General features: G+C 41.1%; 1 protein-coding gene across 2 annotated transcripts in view; it reads right to left on the bottom strand.

Annotated features, from left to right (window-relative positions):
- MAPRE2 (microtubule associated protein RP/EB family member 2) overlaps window positions 1-21,068 on the bottom strand; it is a 158,450-nt gene that overhangs the window by 60,398 nt on the left and 76,984 nt on the right. For both annotated transcript variants that reach the window (XM_047696481.1, XM_047696480.1), the window contains one exon: window positions 4,930-5,057. In XM_047696481.1, coding sequence (XP_047552437.1) covers window positions 4,930-5,050 — 121 coding nt within the window. In that variant the 5' untranslated portion in view covers window positions 5,051-5,057. The remainder of the gene's footprint in view (window positions 1-4,929; window positions 5,058-21,068) is intronic.

Here is a 21,068-nt window from a genome sequence, read left to right on the forward strand (position 1 = left end):
TGAAACTGAATCAAATACTGATCATGTTTCTTTCTAAGCTAGTGAAGAAAATGCCTAGATTTTCCATCTGAAAAAATAGTTTAATTCCAATTAAATTTTACTAAAATACTAAAATGCTCAGGAAGGTAACTGAGCTGTCAGCCAGCACAGGATAGTCCAGGCAGTGCCCCACCCACCACCCCCACACACAGTTTGTATCGCTGAAGGTGTAAAAAGTCCCCAGTTGGCCTGTCCTGCGGAGTCGGTGGGAAGGAGGAAGGGAAGGTTGCACAGAGAGGACAGGCAGGCTGCACTAGGCTTTGGAGGAATGGGAGAGCCGCTGGTGCTGAGGCTGCTGGTCATGAGGTCGCTGGCCAAGCCCCCGCAGTGACTCAGCAGCAGACCCAGTGGCTTTGCTGCTTAGATCCCGGCCAGCAGGAGAGGGTGAGGACACAAAAATGGGTGCTGAAAGTTTCAAAGGAGATTTGGTGTATTGGAACGGGAAGTGGGGTGCAGAGGAAAAGGAAAAGGGACATTTCTTCCACCCCCATCAAATTCCTCTTCCCATTTCTTTCCGCTCCTCTCCACATAGTCTGCTACCTTTCCTATCATCTCCAACATGGTATCTCCAGTTGTTAAAGCTGTTTTGTTTTCTTTTTCTTTTTTTTTTTTTCCCTTTCCTGGGTTTTTAGCACCATGCTGTCCATCCTTCCTCTGAGTACCTTACAGAATATTCACTGGTTTGAGCTGGTCGGGAGCAAAAACAAAGTATCTCACCCCACAAAAAGCCATGGCAATTTTAGGAAGCAAGTGAACTCTAACTTAGTATTTTGAAGCTGAATCAGTCTGGTGCCTCATGGGCTTCAATCCCCCACTTCAACCGTGGGAAAGCCACAGATACTGCTCATTTTTACAACAGATTCAGGTGAGCTGTACGGTGTCCTGTGATTACAGGTGCACGTGCCCATCCCTGTTAAACTGCTTTCCATTTACCAGCCCCATCTTTCACCTGAAACGTAAAGGCTGCTTTTCACAAGAAATGAATGCACACTAAATATGCATATGATTGTATGGCCCAGATTTACTGTTCAAAGGAGATTTTCATAACGTTACATTCTTGGGATAAAATACCAGGAGGTAAGAGTGAGTCATTTTCATTGTTTTGCAACTCACTGCAATCTATCTCCAAGTGTTAGGCCTTCTCTCCCCACCTCTCTTTTAAGATGCTTCTATACAGGGGTGCCTGGGTGGTTCAGTGGTTAAGCCTCTGCCTTTGGCTCAGGTCATGTTCCCGGGGTCCTGGGATCAAGCCCCGCATCGGGCTCTCTGCTCAGTGGGGAGCCTGCTTCCTACCCTCTCTCTCTCTCTCTCTGCCTGCCTCTCTGCCTACTTGTGATCTCTGTCTGTCAAATAAATAAATAGAATCTTAAAAAAAAAAATATGCTTCTATACAAGTGAATGTCATATAAAGGCAGAGAATTCTGAAGAAAAAGGAAGACAAATGTGAAGCAGTAGGTTACTTCTCTATGAGCTATGAAGAAAAGCTGACGTCAGATTTAGTATTAGCTGGATGGAGATCTCTTGGCTGGAAATAAAAAAAGAAAATAATGCAACTGAGGGAAAAATGCCAAAGGGGAACTGCCAGAATTAGAGCCTAAGTCTTTAGCAAAAAGAATTTTATTAAATAAGGAAAAAATCAGTTTAAATATGTGAAGTTAAAAAAAAAATAAATACGTGAAGTTATTTTGTGTGTTTTCCCACAGCATACTAAAATACAATCACACAGAGTAAACTGAAGTCATTAAAATAAAAGTTGAGTAACGCCTGGGTGGCTCAGTGAATGTCTGCCTTTGTCTCAGGTCATGATCTCTGGGTCCTGGGATTAAGTCCCACATCAGGATCCTTGCTAGGTGGAGAGTCTGCTGCTCCCCCTGCTTGTGCTCTTTCTCTCTCTCTCTCCCTCTGACAAATAAATAAAATATTTTTTTTTTCAAATAAATAAAATCTTAAAAAAAATAAAATAAAAGTTGAAGGAGAAAAAAATATTATCCAAGAATTTGACTACTTGTAAGTATGAGGAGGAGAAATCCCTTAGTGATTTGTTCTTGTCCTAATAGCACTGTCCTAGCTGCCTTAATGTCTTCTAGAACAGTGAAGGATATAAATAAATAAACTCATAAATAAATAAATAGAAAGATGGCATCTTCCTGTGAAATGCCATTGCTGAACAGAAGAGTCACAGACTAAATTATGAATGAGGAAACTGTACCCGATAGGTTTTGGATATTTTAACTTCATTTCTAGTGGTTTGAGGTTTCTCTAAAATGCACTGCAAGGTCTTGGCTACAGCATAAGGTACCTGGGGTGCTTGTTAAAATACAGTTTTTAGGCTTCACATCCAAAGAAACTGATTTAGAAGGTCAAGGATCCGAAGAACCTGCATTTTTAAGGAGCCCTATAGATTATCAATGCATACGGTCTACAGTTTGAGGAAACCACTACCTAAAATTAAAGACCTGTTTTTGTACTACATGGATTAACATGATTTGGGGGGGGGGGGAGTTATCCTCTGTACTACAGTATTTTTGAGCAAAAAACTGTTTCAGAGCGGAAAGGAACCTTTGCATCTACTTTATTCTTCTGAATCACCAACCTTGTAACTTTAGGCAGCCAGTGAGTTATCTTAATAAAAATTATCTGTTCAGTAGTGACCAGAATGGTTTCTAGCAGGTTTCATCCAGCTGCAAGTGGCTATAAAATGCATACCAATGCTTTAAGAGAACAGAACAAGAATGTTTCACAAAGACCGCTGAAAATTTTGTTGAATTTGCCTTATTAGAAACATGAAAGATCGGCAAAAAAAAATTACATTTATCACCCGAACATTACATCTATTACTACTCTACCTAAAAATCCTAATTGCCTTCTCACTGCATTCGCTAGCAAAAACTCTCCACGCTTATTACCGAGAAAGCTGTTCACCGGCTCATCCACCACTGAACTCCTTCCTTCCCATCTCTCTTCTTGATAACCAGCCCCAATCCCCTTATCCACAGGTGCATACACCCACTTTGAGAGGAAGATACACTTTCTGTCTTTGCCCCTCGCAGTTGCAAGCGGATTTTCATTCACCCAGCAACAAGCATCTCTGAGGGAAGAGTATGTGTAGGGCACGGTGGAGAAATGGAATTACCAACAATTATGATATTGAAGGGATATGCGCTTTTATCAAGGGAATTGCTAACAACAGAAAACTCTGGGTTTCTCGCCCAGGCAAAGTAAAATACTAGAGTGCTCTAGAATGCATAGCAAGAATAGTACCATAAAATGTGATTGCGTAGAATCTACAGTTGAATGAGATGCAGCAGGCTGTTTCCGACAGTGACTACTTGGAGTCCTTTTCAATAGGCCAACAATATAGACTTCGCATGTCTATGCCAGTCTATGCCAGCTTTTCTGTAGCTTGTACTCAAGGGCAAAGAACTGGCTGGTGAGCATCTATTACTGACCTCACAAATCATAGGACTTATGTTTGAGGTCTGGGCGCAAGGAGGGTGAGTGAGGTAATGCCTCAGTTTTAGCCAACCCCACTCTGTTCCTTGGGAGACAAACTATCATGGGAGAAGAGGTGTCAGGAGAAGTGAAAATCTGTCCTCTAGAATCTGTTCTCAAATCTTGACCTAGGCAAAGGAGAAAACAGTCACTGGTGGGTGCTGGACTGAGGGGTCTCCTGGGGCTTTCCAAATTCTGATGACGCTTCATGAAATCTCTTTACACACAGGCATCTCCCAGGAAAGACAGGAGGTCTTCCCGCTGTACCAGCTGAACCTGCTAACTCCCTTCTATCTGTTATGTCTTGTGGAATTTCATGCAAACACACTTCAGGAATATTTCCTAATACCATTTTCATGTCCGAGCCAAAGAGGAAAACTCTTACCCATAATTCACAAGAAGAAAATACTTCGTACATCCAAAGGAAGACCTTCTCTGATAAACACTCTAAAGATGAATTACTTTACCAGTGGCATGTTTTTAAAACATGCTCCTACTTTATCACTGATCAAATCTTCATTTTTTTTTTTTAAACTCAACATGCATTTCCTGCAAACCTACTTGATACCAGGCATGGTGTCACCCTGGGCATCTGATGAAGAATAAAACTCAGTCCTGTCCTCAAGGACTTCTGGGGCCTTCAGGCGAGGAGTTGGACCTTCTAGCACAGCATGGTCAAGTCTCACTCTGGAAGAGTGGGCACAGTGTTTTGGGAGATCTGGGGAACTCTTCAGAGGGGTGACAATGGAGTCAGATTTTTAAGTGTGAAAGAGATTATAGCACAAATGAAAAGAAGAAAGACATTTTTAGCAAGAGGAGCATGAAACAAGTTATGGAATGCAAAAGGCAGTCTGTGGAGAACAGAGGATTTTGTGGGACTGAGGCACGGGGAGGTGCAGGGAGAGACGTAGAAACTGAGGAGGAACGATGCAGCAAAAACAGAAAAAACTTTATCAGCCATGAAAAAGAACGAACTTTATCCTAAAGGAAGGACAAGGTGGAGTCTGGGAGGTTTTTTAAGAAGGGGTTGCAAGACCCATCCTATGTTTTAGGAAGAGAAGTGCGATGGCTGACGGGATGACCGAGAAGAGCTGACTGAGAAGACCAATAAGGCAGAAGTGCGATGGCTGACGGGATGACTGAGAAGACCAATAAGGCAGCATTATAGAGACCGCCTCATAATATGTGTTAGGACTGTTCTATGCTTTTAGATGCCCACGATCATTTCTCTCTGCACGTTCTTTAGTTGTATCTGAGTTTCCCCCCTTTAATTATAGATCAATACCAATAAATATTTTTTCCTACCCAAGATACATCATCTGCGGTTCATAAAGTAACATTCCACATGATATGCAGTAAACATTTAGGTAAATACATTCTTAAAAAAGAATCTCTTACCTGAACAAAGCTGTTCCACTTTTGTGTAGTTTAAAGATACTATGTCATTAACCCATGCGATGATGTCATGTCTGCTCATAGTCTCTTGGGTTATCGAGGTAGAATACACATTGACCGCCATTCCCCAACTAGAGAAAGACAAATAAGGAAAAATTTAACTCCAGAGCATAAAAGATACCTATTCAAGGTCAGGACCCCGGGAAGAAGAACCCTAATGGGATGGAAAAGGCCTGCTTCAGCTGAGCCTTTTCTCTTCTTTCTCCCTCTCCCACGTATTTGCTTAGATTCGATGAAATGCCACATATTGTTCATGCAGGACCACTTCACGTCTTCCTCTGCTGGCCTCCCAAGGTTTTTAGGTTCTAAGATACCTATTTTCTCATGTAACTTGGTCTTACTGTCATCCTTAAATCGATGTGTGGTATTAAAAAGTTGTCATGTGTGCACTAGGGTCACTTTTCATCTTTCTACATAACTTTGTCATACTTCCATCATTTGCCAACAGCTCCCCCTTGCACACTGCTTGGAGATGGGAATGGGAGCTCTGTTGTATCCAACTGCTCAGGCTAAAAACACCATGCCCACTCTTGCCTCTTCTGTTTCCCTCACCACCACATATGATCCACCAGCAAATTCTACTGGCTCTACCGTCAAAGTATTTTCCAACTTTGGTCAGTGCTCACCTGGTGCTCTGCAATATTAGTCTTTTCCTGGGTCTCGCAATGTGCACCCTTGCCCCCCACCATATATTCTCAACACAGCAGGCAGAGTGACCCTACTGACAAAAAATCAGATGCTCTCTCTCTGTAGTTTGAAACTCTCCAAGGGTTGCTCATCCCCCAGTACAATCCAAAGTTCTTGCCAAGCTTTAGCCAGCCTGATATATTCTGACACCTTTCCTTACTACCCTCTCCCTCACTGCACGCCATCAGGACAGCCCCCTGGCTGTTTCTGGAACTCCTCCAGCTCACCTCCTCTTCAAGTCTTTTGTACTGCTGTGGCTTCACTTTGGACCCTGACCCAGTTTTAAGGGGCATGCCCTCATCTCCTTCATCAAGGAGGCCTCATCTCTTATTCTTTCCCTCTTCACAGACCTAGGAGAGAAGCTCCACGGGGACAGGGATTTTGTCCATTTTATTCTTGTATATCCCTGGTGTCTAGTTCAGTTCCAGACATAGAGTAGGCTTTCAATAAAATGCTGCAAGAGACACGTGCTCCCCCACCCCCTCCCATGTAAGGTAAGCAGGGCAGTGATATAAGCTAGGTAAGCTCCGCACTTTTCTTTAATCAGCTTTGGAGAAAATCCACTTTAGAAATGGGCTTCATTTAAGTTCCCTTGGAAAAAAAGAAATCCTCAACCTGGTATTCTCTATTTCTAAAAGCTCTGGACAAAGCTTTTATAAAAATATATAAAAACATCTGAATAATCTGAAATACACGTACTACTTGCATGAGCCTTCCCTTTAATTAATATACTTCTTCTGACCGTTTCATGACACCTTTCACCAACCTTTCACCAGAGTGATATACACAGAAAAAGTTTTGCTTAAATATTTTGTTATCTGAAGCTCTATGTAACTGGTTTCCTTTTTTTATATTAATAAACTTTATTTTTTAGAGCTGTTCACAGCAAAATTGAATGGAAGCAGAATTTTCCCATAGACCGCCCCCCTTTCCCCCCCTTCCATGCTCTGCCCTGTACACATCCCTACTAGCTGGTACATTTGTTGCAGTCAATGAACCCACACTGATGCTCCGCCACCTCAAGTCCTTCCCCAGAATGCCATGCGGGGAATCCTACAGCATAGAGCATTTTCAGGTCAGCTTCTTTCACTGAGTACTGCACAGTGAAGCTTCCTCCAAGTTGTTTCATGGCTTATCTTTTTAGCACTGACTATTCCACTGTCTGAATGCACCACTCAGCTAATGAAGGGCATCTTGGTTGCTTCCAAGTTTTGGCAATTATGAATGAGACGGCTACAAACATCCATGTGCAGGTTTTTGTGTGGATGTGAGTTTTTGATTCATTTGGGTAAATACCAAAGAGCACTATTGGTGGCTTGTATGATAAGAGTATGCTGAATTTTGTAAGAAGTTATTAATCTGTCTTTGGTGTCTATCCAAAGTGGCTGTACCCATTCTGCAGTCCCACCAGCAATGAATGAGTTTCTGGTGCTCCATATCCTCACCAGCATTTGGTTTTGTCTGTGTTTTGCATTTTGGCCATTCTAACAGGTATACACTAGTAAAAAAAAAAAAAAAAAAAAAATTTAAACATTTAAACCTGGTTGAAACTTTGTAATTTTACTAGTTCTGTGCAACATAAAATACTTGAATCTTTAAAAAAAGTATGTATTTATTTATAAATACATAAGAAAGAGAGAATATACAGGGGAGAGGGGGCAGAGGGAAAGGGAGAGAAGCTCAAGAAGATGACGCACTGAGCACAGAGCCAGACGTGGGGCTCAATCCCACGAAGAGGAGATCATGATCTGAGCCAAAATCAAGAGTCAGACGCTCAATGGACTGAGACACTCATGTGCCCCTACTTACATACTTTCATGTAAAATGTTTCAACTTTTATTTAAAAAAAAATTTTTTTAAGGTTTTTATTTATTTGACAGAGAGAGAGCACACACACAAGCAGGGGGAGCAGCAGACAGAGGGAGAGAGAGAAGCATCGATCTCTCTGCTCAGCCTGCTGCTGAGCAGGATTCTGGGATCAAGACCTGAGCTGAAGGCAGACGCTTAACTGACTGAGCCACCCAGGCACCCCCCAAATTTTATATATATAAAACTTATTTTGAAAGTTTTTGATACGTTAAAAAAAAAGTTGTGTCTATTGGCTTCAACAGTTATCAATATTGGCCAATACTGTTCCATTTATAATAGTCCATATTCTGTCCCAGATCCTACCCTCTGCTCCCCAAGCCAGTTTATTTTGAAATAAGTGCCAAGCATCATTTTGCCTACAGGTATTTCAGCATGTGTGTCTGAATGATAAGGGCATTAAAAAACTCAAATAGCATTATCACATCTGAAAATAAAATTAATTTAGGCATTATAATGTTAATTTTTTCAGTTTGTTTGAATCTGGACAAAAAAGATTCATACACTGTGCTTCTTTGATGTGTACTTTAAATATTTTCTATCTGTAGATCTCTTCTTCATTTCTATTATTTTCTTTGCAATCTATATTTTTTCTTTTCTTTTTTTTTTATTGTTGAAGAAACTGGGTTGTTTCTTGTACAGTTACTACAATCTGGATTTTGCTCACTGCATCCCATGGGTGTGGTCTGACATATTCCTCTATCCCTCGGGTTCCTACAAATGGATCATTTGATCCACTGGCCAGATAGGATTCAAGTTCTAATTGAGGGTTTGGAGGCAGGATTACCTTGCAGTGTTTGAACTTCCATCAGGAGACACATCATGTCTGACTCCCTTTGGGATATTGTTAGCTATTAACGTTATTCGTTCAGAGCCACCAATTCTTTAGACTGCAGAGTCATAGTCTATCATTCATTTTTGAGCCAAGACTAGTTTTACAAAGAGAAATTTCCCCTGTGAGGTACTGGTCATGTAACAAAGACAGGATAAGTGCCTGATTTGCTTTCTTTACCATTTTTCAAAATAATGAGGTAGTTCTCTACTATTCTCCAAACATGACTAATGAGGTTTTTATTTTTGAAGCAGAATTATGAACTCATAGCAAATGTGTTTCAATCCACGTCTCAACCAACCACAGTTTAAATCTTTACTGGTGTGAGCTTGCAAGAACTTATTCAAGCTGTTTTTTGAACTCTTCTGACAAGGTCCCAGTAGTCTTTGATCACTTCCTTGCTTTCTGGTATGACAAAATGTTCCAGGCCCAACCTGAACATTTTCTGCCTTAGACATAAAAACGGTTATTTCTCCAAAGGTTCCTTACTTCTTTAGTCACAAATAGTATTTAGAAATAAATATTGTTAAGCATGGCTATATAGGACAGGAAAATCTTGTTTTACACAAAAATCTACGTATTTGTAAGAGAGTTAGGTTTCGAGTGTTTATTATGTCTATAGCAATAAAAATCTGCTTTCTACCTCCCGTGCTAAATGAAGATTTTTTTTTTTTAAAGATTTTATTTGTCTGAGAGAGAGACAGAGTATGAGGAGGGGAGGGGCAGAAGGAGAAGCAGACACCTCGCTCAGCAGGGATCCCAAGATCCTGAGATCATGACCTGAGCTGAAATCATATGCTTGACCGAACCACCCAGGTACCCCGAAGTTTTTTATAAATATAAAATAAATATCCATCTATTCCTAAGAGCACCCTTATCTCTAAGTTCTTTTCCCCTGAAGACCTAAAAACAAAAACAAAAACAAAACCCTCCTAATACTGGCATTTCAGATAATGGCACCATCGTCACTTCTTTTCTACAACACTATTAGAGCTTTTTGAATATCTGGTTAATAACATGCACTGTTTTCTTCAGCCATCATTTATTAAACAAAACCGTTTGTTTTTAATACCTAAGCAAACTTTGTGTGACTATGGAAATGATATAAAATCTTGATAAAGATAATTCAAGACTTAGAACATTTTGAAATGCTTGAAGTAATTTTCACTTGCTGGTCTAACTTTTGGCAGTTGAAGTAATCTTCTGATGGTTTCTTCCTCAGGCAATTCTGGAAAGCTCTGCTCTACCAAGCATCATTGCAGGATAAGGCGCAAGGCCGAGAGATGTGCTACATGACGTTCAGCCAAATTGTAATGAAATTTTTTGTCCAGATGATTTAAAGACAACTAACCACAGAGCAGAAGAGATCCAATCAGGTCTGTGATTTAGAAAGATAATCCCAATACAAGTGAGTAGAGATGTTCTGTGGTTTCCTAATAGAAAAAATGTGCAACCAAGGCACAGGTTACAATGGCTTTTAAGAAATCCATGAGGACAGAGAAGCTAGTCATTCCTTTGCTGGAGGTTCTGCCAATGAACCACACACTCCTCTGGTCTTTACTGATAACATCCCCTAAGGTCAACAATCTTTCCATATCCAAATAGACATTCAGCTCACAAAGGCAGGTAAAGCACTATTTGCCTTGAAGGAGTTCATTAGGAAGACCAGAAAACAATGAAATAGCACCTGATCTTTGCTTTAGAAAAATTCCAGTTAATTAGTTACAAGACTCACCCCTCTCACCTCTACCACAACCCTTCTCTACCCAACACAGCTGCAGTCCCCAGAAACCCCAGCAATAAGAGTAACCTGCTTTAGGGGACCTGTGGGAAAACCAGAATGGAGGGCAGAACAAGAGGAGGGTGTGTGTATGAAGGTTAGGAATATTTTTTCTTTTTTTTTTTTTTTTAAGTAAGCTGTACACCCAATGTGGGGCTTGAACTCATGAACCCAAGATCATGCTCTACTGACTGAGTCAGCAGGTGCCCCTATTTTCTTATGTCTTCTAAAATAAAACAACAACAACACATTAAATAGATTTCCATAACTACTTTGCACTAATAGCAATGGAACCAGTATAGTTAATTTCTAATTATAATTCATGCTGATTAGAATATTCTTATCAACCTTCCTCTAAATTTCACCAAGGTACTTGCAAGTCATTTCACTTTGTGACTGTCCCTTGCTTCCTTTATTAGTTTCCCATCCAAATGCACAACGCCTTCTGATTTTAGACAGAGAGCACTGGGTCTAGACCCTTCTCTGGGAAGGGATGGTGCTCTTCCCAACCTCTAGGAAGTCAGGAGGAGCCAAAGCAAAAGAAGAATTCTATTCCTAGGTGGTTGGGTTATGGACACTGGGGAAGGTATGTGCTATGGTGAGTGCTGTGAAATGTGTAAGCCTGATAAGCCACACACCTGTACCCCTGGGGCAAATAATACATTATATGTTAATAAAAATTATTAAAAAAAAAAAAAAAAAGAATTCTATTCTTGCTCTGCCATCCATGCTTTTATCTTCCCCAATCCTTCAACTCCCACTTTTTGTACCAGGGCAACTCCAGTCTATTCAAGCTTAAAGCATTCAGGTGACTGACTGGTTCCCAGAAGAAAACTGATCTTTTTCAAAAGTTAAACTCAGGGCTGGTAAAAGAATATTTAACAATCTTTGCTTTTCTGTGGACATACTCTAAAACCCTAAAATTTCATTATAATTTCTTGGTGCCAATATAGCTTACAATATAAAAGTACCAGCCTCCGCTTATTCAGAAATGTTTGGATAACACAAGGACTTTTTCTTTTATTTTAAAGTGATTTCATGCTTCCATTTTGATCCTTGAAAGAATCTTGTGAGGAAAGCAGGGGAGGAATTAATTCATATAAGACATCAATCTAAGAAATTGAAAGACACACAAATAAATGGAGAGATATTCTGTGATTATGGATTGGAAGAATATTGTTAAGATGTCCACACTACCCAAAGCAATCTACAAATTCAGTGCAATTCCAATGGCATTTTTTTTTTACAGAACTAGAATATAAAAATTTGTATGGATCCACAGAGGACCCCAAGTAGCCAAAGCAATCTTGACAAAAAAGAATAATGCCAGAGGTCTCATGCCCCCTGATTTTAAACTATATTACAAAGCTATAGTAACCACAACAGTATGGTATTAGCAAAAACCAGACACATAAATCAATGGAACCGAATAGAGAGCCCAGAAATAAACCCACACATGTATGTATGATCAATTAAGACAAAGGAGGCAAGAATATACAATGGGGAAAAGACCATCTATATATAGTGATGGGAGAACTGGATAGAAACCTGCAGAAGAATGAAACTAGACCACTAACTTATCCATATACAAAAATTACCTTAAAACGGATAACAAACTTGAATTTAAGATGTGAAAGCATGAAACTCCTAGAAGAGAACACAGGTGATAAACTCCTCAACACTGGTCTGAATGTTTATTCAGATCGGACGCCAAAGGCAAGGGTCACAAAAGCAAAGATAACTAAGTGTAGTTACATAAAATTAAAAAGCCTCTGCACAACAAAGCAAACCATCAACAAAATGGGAACTGGGAGAAGACATTTGCAAATCATATAACCAATAGGTTAACATCCAAAATATATCAAGAGATCATACAAATCAGTCATAAAGTAATCCAATTAAAAAAAGGACAGAGGATCTGAAAACATTTTTCCCCAAGACATACGGAAGACCAATAGGCCCGTGAAAAGGTGCCCAACATCATGAATCAGAGAAATTTAAATTAAAACCACAGTGAGGTATCACTGAACACCTGTTGGAATGGCCAGCATCAAAAAGACAACAAACAACAGTGCTGGTGAGGATGTCGAGAAAAGGGATCCTCATGCACTGTTGGTGGGAATGTAAATTGGTGCAGCCACCGTGGAAAAGAACATAGAGTTACTCAAAAAATTAAAAATAGAACTACTATATAATCCAGCAATTCCACTTCTGGGTATTTATCCAAAGAATATAAAAACACTAATTTGAAAAGATATATGCACCCCTATGCTCATTGCAGCATTATTTATAATAGTCAAGATACAGAGCAACTTAAGCATGCATGAATGATGAATGGATAAAGATGATGTGATACACACACACACACACACACACACACACACACATCAGAGCTACTCAGCCGTAAGAAGGAAATCTTGTTATTTGTGACATGGGACAACATGGATGGACTATGAGAGTTTTGCACTAAATGAAGCTAGACAGAGAAAGACAAGTAGCACATGATTTCACTTATAAGTGGAATCTAAAAAAACAAAACCCAGATTCCTAGATAGAGACAATACAGTGGCAATTGCTAGAGGGGCAAGGGGGAGGGTGTCTGTGAAGTGAATGAAGGGGGATCAGGGGATACAAATTTCCAGTTATAAAATAAGTCTGGGCGATGTAATGCACAGCATGGGGAATACAGTCAACAGTGTTGTATTAACTCTGTATGGTGACATAGTAACTAGATTTATTATGATCAGTTCACAGTGCATGTCAAATCACCATGTTGTACACATGAAGCCAGTAGACTATTGCATGTCAATTATGCATCCATTAAGAAAACTTCAAAAATACTAATTTTTTAAGATTTTATTTTTAAGTAATCTCTACACCCAACATAGTTCTCGAACCCACAGCCCTGAGATCAAGAGTCACACGTTCCACCCACTGAACCAGCCAGGCACCCCTCAAAATACTAATTTTTAAGTTTATTAATTTCCAAGGACTCAGCCAAGAAAAATGAATGGCTGAGAAAGGTAAGTAACACCAAGTTCTACAGAATGAAAACACAGGGAACACACTGTGCAAAGTTTACTCTGGATCTTCAGCATGTCTTTTCCATGGAAACAACAGTTTATTCTGATATAACCGGCAATCCCGTTTCTGGGCCATAAACACTTCTCTTGGTGCCACCCTTGCAAAAAAAAGGAAGTCAAAGCATTGCCCTCTAATTTGCAGCTTTCCGTCAGATTTTTAACCAGATCTTAGGTATTTAAGACCTGATAAGTACAGTAACACTGAAAGAAGATAAAGGATAATTCCCTAGCATGACAGTTTCTGGGCCACTGTATTTTGACACAGTATTTACTTTTTTTTTCTTTTTTGGGGAAGATTTCTTTAAGAGAAAGAGCACATGCCCACATGCAAGCTGAGCAGGGGGAGGGGCAGAAGAAGAGGGAGAGAATCTCCAAGAAGACTCCCCACTGAGTGTGGAGCCTGAGGTGGGGCTCCATCCTAGGACCCACAGATCATGACCTGAGCTGAAACCAGGAGTCGAACGCTTAACCCACTGAGCCACTCGGGTGCCCCTTAAATTTTATTTTCAAATGAATTTGCATTCACTGTTACCACTTAAAAATAAACCAGTAACAACAATTTATTTATACACTGTTATCATGAGTGTTTGCATGTCTTTCTGAAAAGCCGGCTATATAGATATTTTGCAAATAGGAGAAAGAACAACATACAGAAAAACAAAAATCCCTTCATACCTCCAGCAGGCAAAGTCACGACTCTGACTTTTCTGTGGATAGTGACTTCAGAAAAAAGGAGAGCCTCAGGCTGGGGGCCCATGTGTTGATTTTGTCTCCGTATTCAACATGTGGTGGTGGGAAGGGGAGAGGTTCAGCCAGTTTAAGCTCTGCAGCAGTTAGCCATATAAATTAGAAAGCGCACTTCTGCTTACCAAAACAAAAGGAATTTTATGCGACCGACTGGAGTTTGCCTACTGAGCAAAGCCTGGATAAAGACTTGGCAAGCCCCAAACCACGGAAACCGAAGGATGAATTCTATCACCTTCCAAGGCATGGGCCTCTAAACCAATTACAAAATATTCTGCAATTTTGATGTCCAAGAACAAATTTGGCCGAGTTTGTGAATTTGGAGAGACACTCTTCTGGAGTGTCTCTCCAAAATTTGACAAATATATAAGCTATCCTAGCTAGTAAGTATCATGTGTGGCCCTCAATTGAAATTCTTTCTTACGCAACTTATTTTGTTTCTCTGCCCCACCCTAACCCTTACAAATAAATCACAGCCATACATGGGGTCTGGGGAGGCAGCTACTTCTCATTTCCTCCCTTCACACTTTGATCAGTCCTTTTGAAAGAAACAGTTTCTTTCAGTGAGGCTCACGACAGGCCAGGTGTCACAGGATGCTGGCTCCGGTCCTGTTTTGGGTGTGTGGCTCTAAGAAGAGGAGTCTGAGAAATTAATTTTGGGAATGAGGCATGTGGAGCTTATTTTCATTTTGATTTCTTCCCCCTACAACTAACGTTTCAGTTTGCCAGGCTTCCCAAGTTTAGACACGACCATCTGCGGAAGAACAGCCCTAAGTGTCTGCGGCTCTGTAAGAAGGCCCCATTTGGCTTAAATTTACCCCAAACCCATTCTGAAGCTGAACTGTTAAAATACCTTCCTGACATAAGTTACCTTCTTTATGCCACTCCCTAAAGGAGCCTGGATGCAACTGGAAACGTAACATTCAACACAAAACGTTCTGAAAATTCGACCTGCCCTGTGCCAATGCATTCCATTCACACATTTTACCCCGACATCTGACAGCTATACCCATATTTGTGGCTCTCTGTCTTCGCTCTCATTAACAGGTCCCTCTTCTCCACATGTTCCCCCATCGCGGGAGAATATCCCTCTCCCAGTCTAAGATAAATATATGCAGTCCACCCTTCACCCAGTTTCTCACAGATGAAAACAAAGAGCCACCTGGAAAAGTCGTCCGAAGAATAAGGCAATTTCTCTTTCACCTGAGAAACGGACTTGAGTCGAGGCACATGAAGGATTTCTGAAGCCCTTATAATAATCCATGGCCCTGGTGGTTTCTTCAGTAATATTTCAAGACAACAGTGTTTCATAGGAAGTTATGTCCTGCTGACCCGGTGTTAGCATTCCTTTCAAAATATCTCAGAAGTTGTTTGTACCACGTGTCCATATATGCCAAGGTAGAAAAAACACCTGTGAGCCATAAGAACACCTTTCCTTTACCAGTCATTGGACTTATACTTGGTCCAGGTCAAGGCCTCACTTTTAGTTCTCACATGGTGTTGTTTGCCTTAAGTTTTTTAGGATTGTCAAGGTTGGCCTGCCTACCTACCTACCAGATGAAGTAGGGGTTGGGGGGGGGCACTGTTTCAAACAGACTTGCAAACATAGCTATTTCCCTAGAAATAATTTTTTGTCATTTTAACAGAGATGGACATTTTGCAAATATTTCTAATCAGTCACAATTCTAAGATTTTAAAAAGAGATTTAGGTATAACATAGGTATATGTTAAAAAGAGATTTAGGTATAACAGGTATAACACTGAATATTTCCTTCTCTTACAAGTGGCATCTTTCTAAAATAACTGATCAATATTTTGAAGCAGCAGCAGATCAAATACCGAGCCAAAGGAAGAAACCCCGAAAGCTGTTCTCCAAGACGATTTCTGCGTTAGAAACTAGGTTATCCGCTCCATCTGAGGGGCACAGAAGAGATTCGGTCCCACAGCAGACAGTCACTTAAACGAGGGAGTTTTCCTTTGAAAAGCCTTGCAACAACACGACTAGATTCTGCCTGAGTGCCTCCTTCCTGGCTCCCTCCCTAACAAAAGGCGGATGTGAAGTCTCCTGTGGTTGTTCCTCATAATGAACTGGGCATCAGCAGGGAGTGACAAGTCAATGTGTCCCCTGAACCAGAAACTTCCCTGCTTTTCAGCTGTGCATAATTCATTCTCTAGATTCAATACCGTGAGGGGTGGGATTTAAACATTTCACCAAGGAAAGACTATCTCCAGATAATTCTCAATTCATCACTTTCTCTTTACTTGTGACCTGAAATGGGGGGCGGGGGGGAGACAGTATTAGTTTGAGGAGGGGGATCAGGACCCAGTGAAGCCGGAGTTAAAGAGGGTATCTCTGAAAGACAAACTGTGACGGGATGAAATCTCCCTGGAGAGACATCACAGAAACCATATTGAGTTTCATTTAAAATTGGGTATTAAGGCTTCCATTTAACTTGTGGAATAATTGATGTATGCATGGATTGTAGGGCCGGGATGAGAATTTAAGAGGTCACTTATTGTCTTTAGGTAATAAGAACACACTTAAGCTGCTGTGTGCAGACATGCATCTGTTTTATTTTTACGGGGCTCTGTGACTCTGTTATGGGATTAGACAACGAAAGACTCACTCCTCCAGCCACGGACCCTCCCTGGAGCGCGCCACCGGCCAGCGGAAGGGCATCCTTGGGTAGCAGAGCTGAAGGCAGGACTGACCTCAGAGAGGGACAGCAGAGACAGCAGGACATGGCCACAATGACAAAACATGTCTATTTTGTCAAAATGGATGTTGTGAACCACTGCAATTATTAATGTGCTCTTCAGTATATCAGTCACTGCTTAATGATAATGCTTTTAACATGCATCCGAAGTTTCATTTAGTGTGACAATCCAAAGTCCTAATTCCAGCTAAGGAGAGAGAAATTTCTCACTCAGAGGGAATCAACCGAAAACATTTGTCCAAGGTGCTCATCTCTTTTACCATTAACTGCTATTTTTTTTTAAAGATTTTATTTATTTATTTGACAGACAGAGATCACAAGTAGGCAGAAAGGCAGGCAAGAGAGAGAGGGGGAAGCAGGCTCCCTGCTGAGCAGAGAGCCCAATGCAGGGCTCGATCCCAGGACCCTGGGATCATGACCTGAGCTGAAGGCAGAAGCTTTAACCCACTGAGCCACCCAGGTGCCCCATTAACTGCTACTTTTAAAAACAGATTAAATTTGGGGCGCTGGGTGGCTCAGTCAGTTAAGCGTCTGCCTTTGGCTCAGGTCATGATCCCAGGGTCCTGGGATTGAGCTCTGCATCAGACTCCCTGCTCAGAGAATCTGCTTCTCTCTCCCCCTCTGCTGCTCCCCCTGCTTGTGTGTTCTGTCAAATAAATAAATAAAATCTATTTTTAAAAAAAGATTAAATTTGCTCTGGCCATACCACCATGTATTCCAAGTACTATTTTTAAAAACAAGAACATGAAAACACAGATTTCTCCAACCACCTGCAAAAGGAGGTTCTAGAGCTAGCCTTGAAGATCTACCTCTATTTTAACACCCTCGTCATTCTGTGTCAGTCCTGTCGGGTACTTTCCAGGAGGTGCTTCCTTAGCTGGCCTGCCCACAATACGGTAAAGAGACAAAACAAATGCACTTCCAAAACAACATACATAGGTTTTGATTTTTTCAAACTCGGAATTAATGAGTCAATAGTGATGGCCCTGAAATGACTTGGAAACTTGGCTTTTATCCCAAGAATGAAGAAATTTTTGAATTCTAAAACAGTTCTTGGTGGCATTTGTAGTGTTCACTGATATGAAACTCAGCTGCATATAACGGAAGAGTAAAGGCTAAGGCCATAAATACACACACACATACACACACACACATTTCTTCTTATGGTCAGAAACGCAGCAGATTATAGCTGATGATATTTGCTTAAACGTCCATCTGTTTCAAACAGTGGGTGGCTCAATCCATGCTCTGAAAATAATTTCAATGACCCAGAGCTCATTCCCATGCCACAAGGCTTGGCTGGTCTCCTCAGGGCACCAATTTTTGTCAGTACCCTCCCCCCACCCCCCAACTTGGCTCCCAGTACATCCACTCGTTCTTGACCATATGCCTTCTGTTTATTTTCCCAGTCCTACTTGGCTCTGTTCCCTCTCACCCTGACCTTAGCTCTCTCCCATGATCCAAGTCATTTCCAGTCAGGTTCTAAGCCTCTGCACCCCCCAGCATGACCCCAGGTCACCCTTTCAGGGCATAGGTGTTACACCCACCATGGTGGGCAATCATGCTCAGTAATTAAACCATCATGCATAAATTAGGTGCAGAAGATAAAGCAGGAGAGTATGTGATGGCCAAATGAACACGCCAACACTAGGCCAAGCTGTGCAGTAGGTGAATTTTTTTTGGAAGCACCCACCTCTGCCCCCCATCCTGATTCTGAGCGACTGTTGCTCTCAGTAGTGCGGATTCCTCACCAGGTACTTAGCATGTTTAGCTGTCTGCCTTCTCAAAACCTTGTCATAGCAAGAAAACAAATAAGGGATGATAGCTTCAAGGTTACTCCAGCAAGGCCTCAGGTAAGGAGGTCTCTCCCAGAACTTGGCACCACTGGCTGCACCTCATGCTTCAGGTTCAGTCCGAATGCTAACTCCCTGGCAAGCCCTCCCTGTCCACCCTCTGAAGTGGCCTCCTCCGTTATTACCACATCACACTCTTCTCCCTCTTTGTGCTCCTAACACAGTCCATTCTTATCTCACTTCTTTGTTGTCTGTCCACCACCTGCTGCCCCCAGAATGTAAGCTCTATGAAGGCAGAAACTTTATGGAATATATATTGTTAACCTGCTGCCTCTCCTTTGACTAAAGCAGTCCCTAGCACGAAGTGGGTGCACAATAAAAAATGCCCAATGGATGTATGTGGGGGAGAGTTTCATGGGGAGGGGAAATTCACGAGGTGCCTGAAATCATACCATGTAACCAACAGCCTATGTAGGCCTCTTGCCCAGTATGTCATAGTTTGGAGGAACACATTAGGGTTGAATGAATTCAAGACCTCTTTTAGGTCTAAACAAGAATCACATAGAGAAATGTGCCATTTTTTAGGTCTCTCAACACGGACATGAAAAGCTCAGGAACTATACTGCAGCTTCATGAGAGCACTGATCTAGGAATCAGAGCAACTCACAGCTAGATTCGTAAACTTGGACACATGTGCCTCAACTCCTTGACCGTCCTTTTCTTCATGGAAGTAGGTAACACACGTTTTCTCATTTCCTCTATGTGATAGCTACTGATTTTGTGCAGTTATATGGGAAAAGACAAACAGACTCAGGTCTAGTGACTAACCTGCGCACAGTCACAACTGAGTGGAAGAACTGGGATTTGGAGCTACAGCTGATTCTAGGATTCTTGATTCTCTCAACAAAGCCCCTTTTCTACTCTACTATGTCATTAGAGTAAGTGGGAAGAAAAAAGAACTCGAAATGGGACACAATTGTGTTCTTCAATAAAACCCTTTTTCCTTTTTATAGTTCTACCAAGGCCTCATTGTACATTTTCACTTCAACCCAATGAGGTTTCCTGAAGAAGAGCCTGAAATGTAGAGATTCAGGTGACTACTTAGTTTATTGCTGGGAATGAATTTTGGCTCAAAAACCTGCCAGCTGTAACATACAGGCCATGCTAATATTTTAGGAATCACCATATTCTACATTTCTAGTTACTACTTATTTTGGACTCCGGTCTCTCAATAGGCTTTCGTATTAGTCAAAATACACAGAGACCACATACATACATTACTGCTTGTAATTCTTTTAACTCTAATAAAAGAAATAAAATGGGAATTTTGACTATATGTCTAGAGAAATCTTTTTTAAAAAATAATCTCTTGCGATCTCACTCTTTGAGGTTAGTGCCTATCCAAAGGTCTGTATTACAGTAAATATCATTTTTATTTTTTTAAAGATTTTATTTGTTTATCTAACAGAAAGTGAGAGAGAGCAAGTGAGCACAAGCAGGGGAGAGTGGCAGGTGAGGAAGAGGGAGAAACAGGCTCCCCACTGTGCAGGGAGCCTGATATGGGGCTCAATCCCAGAATACTGAGATCATGACCTGAGCTGAAAGTAGACACTTAACCAACTGAGCTACCTAAGGGCCCCTAAAATTCATTTTTAAGCTCATGAGGATGTTTTGAAATGGAAAGTGAAATACCAATAAAATTAAGCCTAAAAGGAAGAGCAATGTGCAGGCCAGTGTTAAAATAGATTTTGGTGACTCTGACTCCAAAATGGGTAATGAACATCCACATCCATCCAGCCCTGATCATGCTATTTCCTTTTAATTATTTTCATAGTAGACTGACACAGAACCAAAAGGCCAACTGGGGGAACAGCATGACATTCAACTCCATAAATACTACATAAATACGACAAGGTACCAGTGAGCTTCTACATCAAACCCACTCCCCACCCTAGAGAACAACCTGTGAATTACATAGAAGATGGCTGCATATTAGAACAGGACATGTAAATTTCAGTCATTTTTGACCTTAAATTAGTAATGTTCAGCCAAATTGGTGTTACAATAGGAGAATGCTATCAAAACGAGGCACACTATTTTGTCACCAGTTCTCCAGGCCATCGTCCCCAAAACTTCCTTTCCCAGGTGAAAGGATTCATTTTGGTCAGAATGGATTTCCCCCATCTTCCTGCAGTTCCATTGCAGAGTCACAGTGCCTCCTTCTCTCCTCCTCCCTAATTACTCTTTTGGCAACTAGACACCAACCCTATCTTCCTTGTATACTGGAGTAGAAGAGGTACATGTTATTTTGCTTTGCTTTATTATTATTTTTTTAAGATTTATTTATTGGAGAGAGAGCACATGCATGCAAACATGAGCGGGAGAGGGGTGGGGGTAGGGAGGGAAGGGCAGAGAGAGAGGCAGACTCCCTAGTGAGCAGGGAGCCCCACATAGGGCTCGATCCCAGGTCCCCAAGATCATGACCTGAGCCAAAGGCAGCCACTTACTGACTGAGCCACCCAGGTGTCCCTTGTTTTGCTTTTAAATTAATGAATTCATCTACCATTTATTTACTGTAAT

Source organism: Lutra lutra, chromosome 12, assembly GCF_902655055.1.
Source record: "Lutra lutra chromosome 12, mLutLut1.2, whole genome shotgun sequence".
NCBI classification, from domain to species: domain Eukaryota; kingdom Metazoa; phylum Chordata; class Mammalia; order Carnivora; family Mustelidae; genus Lutra; species Lutra lutra.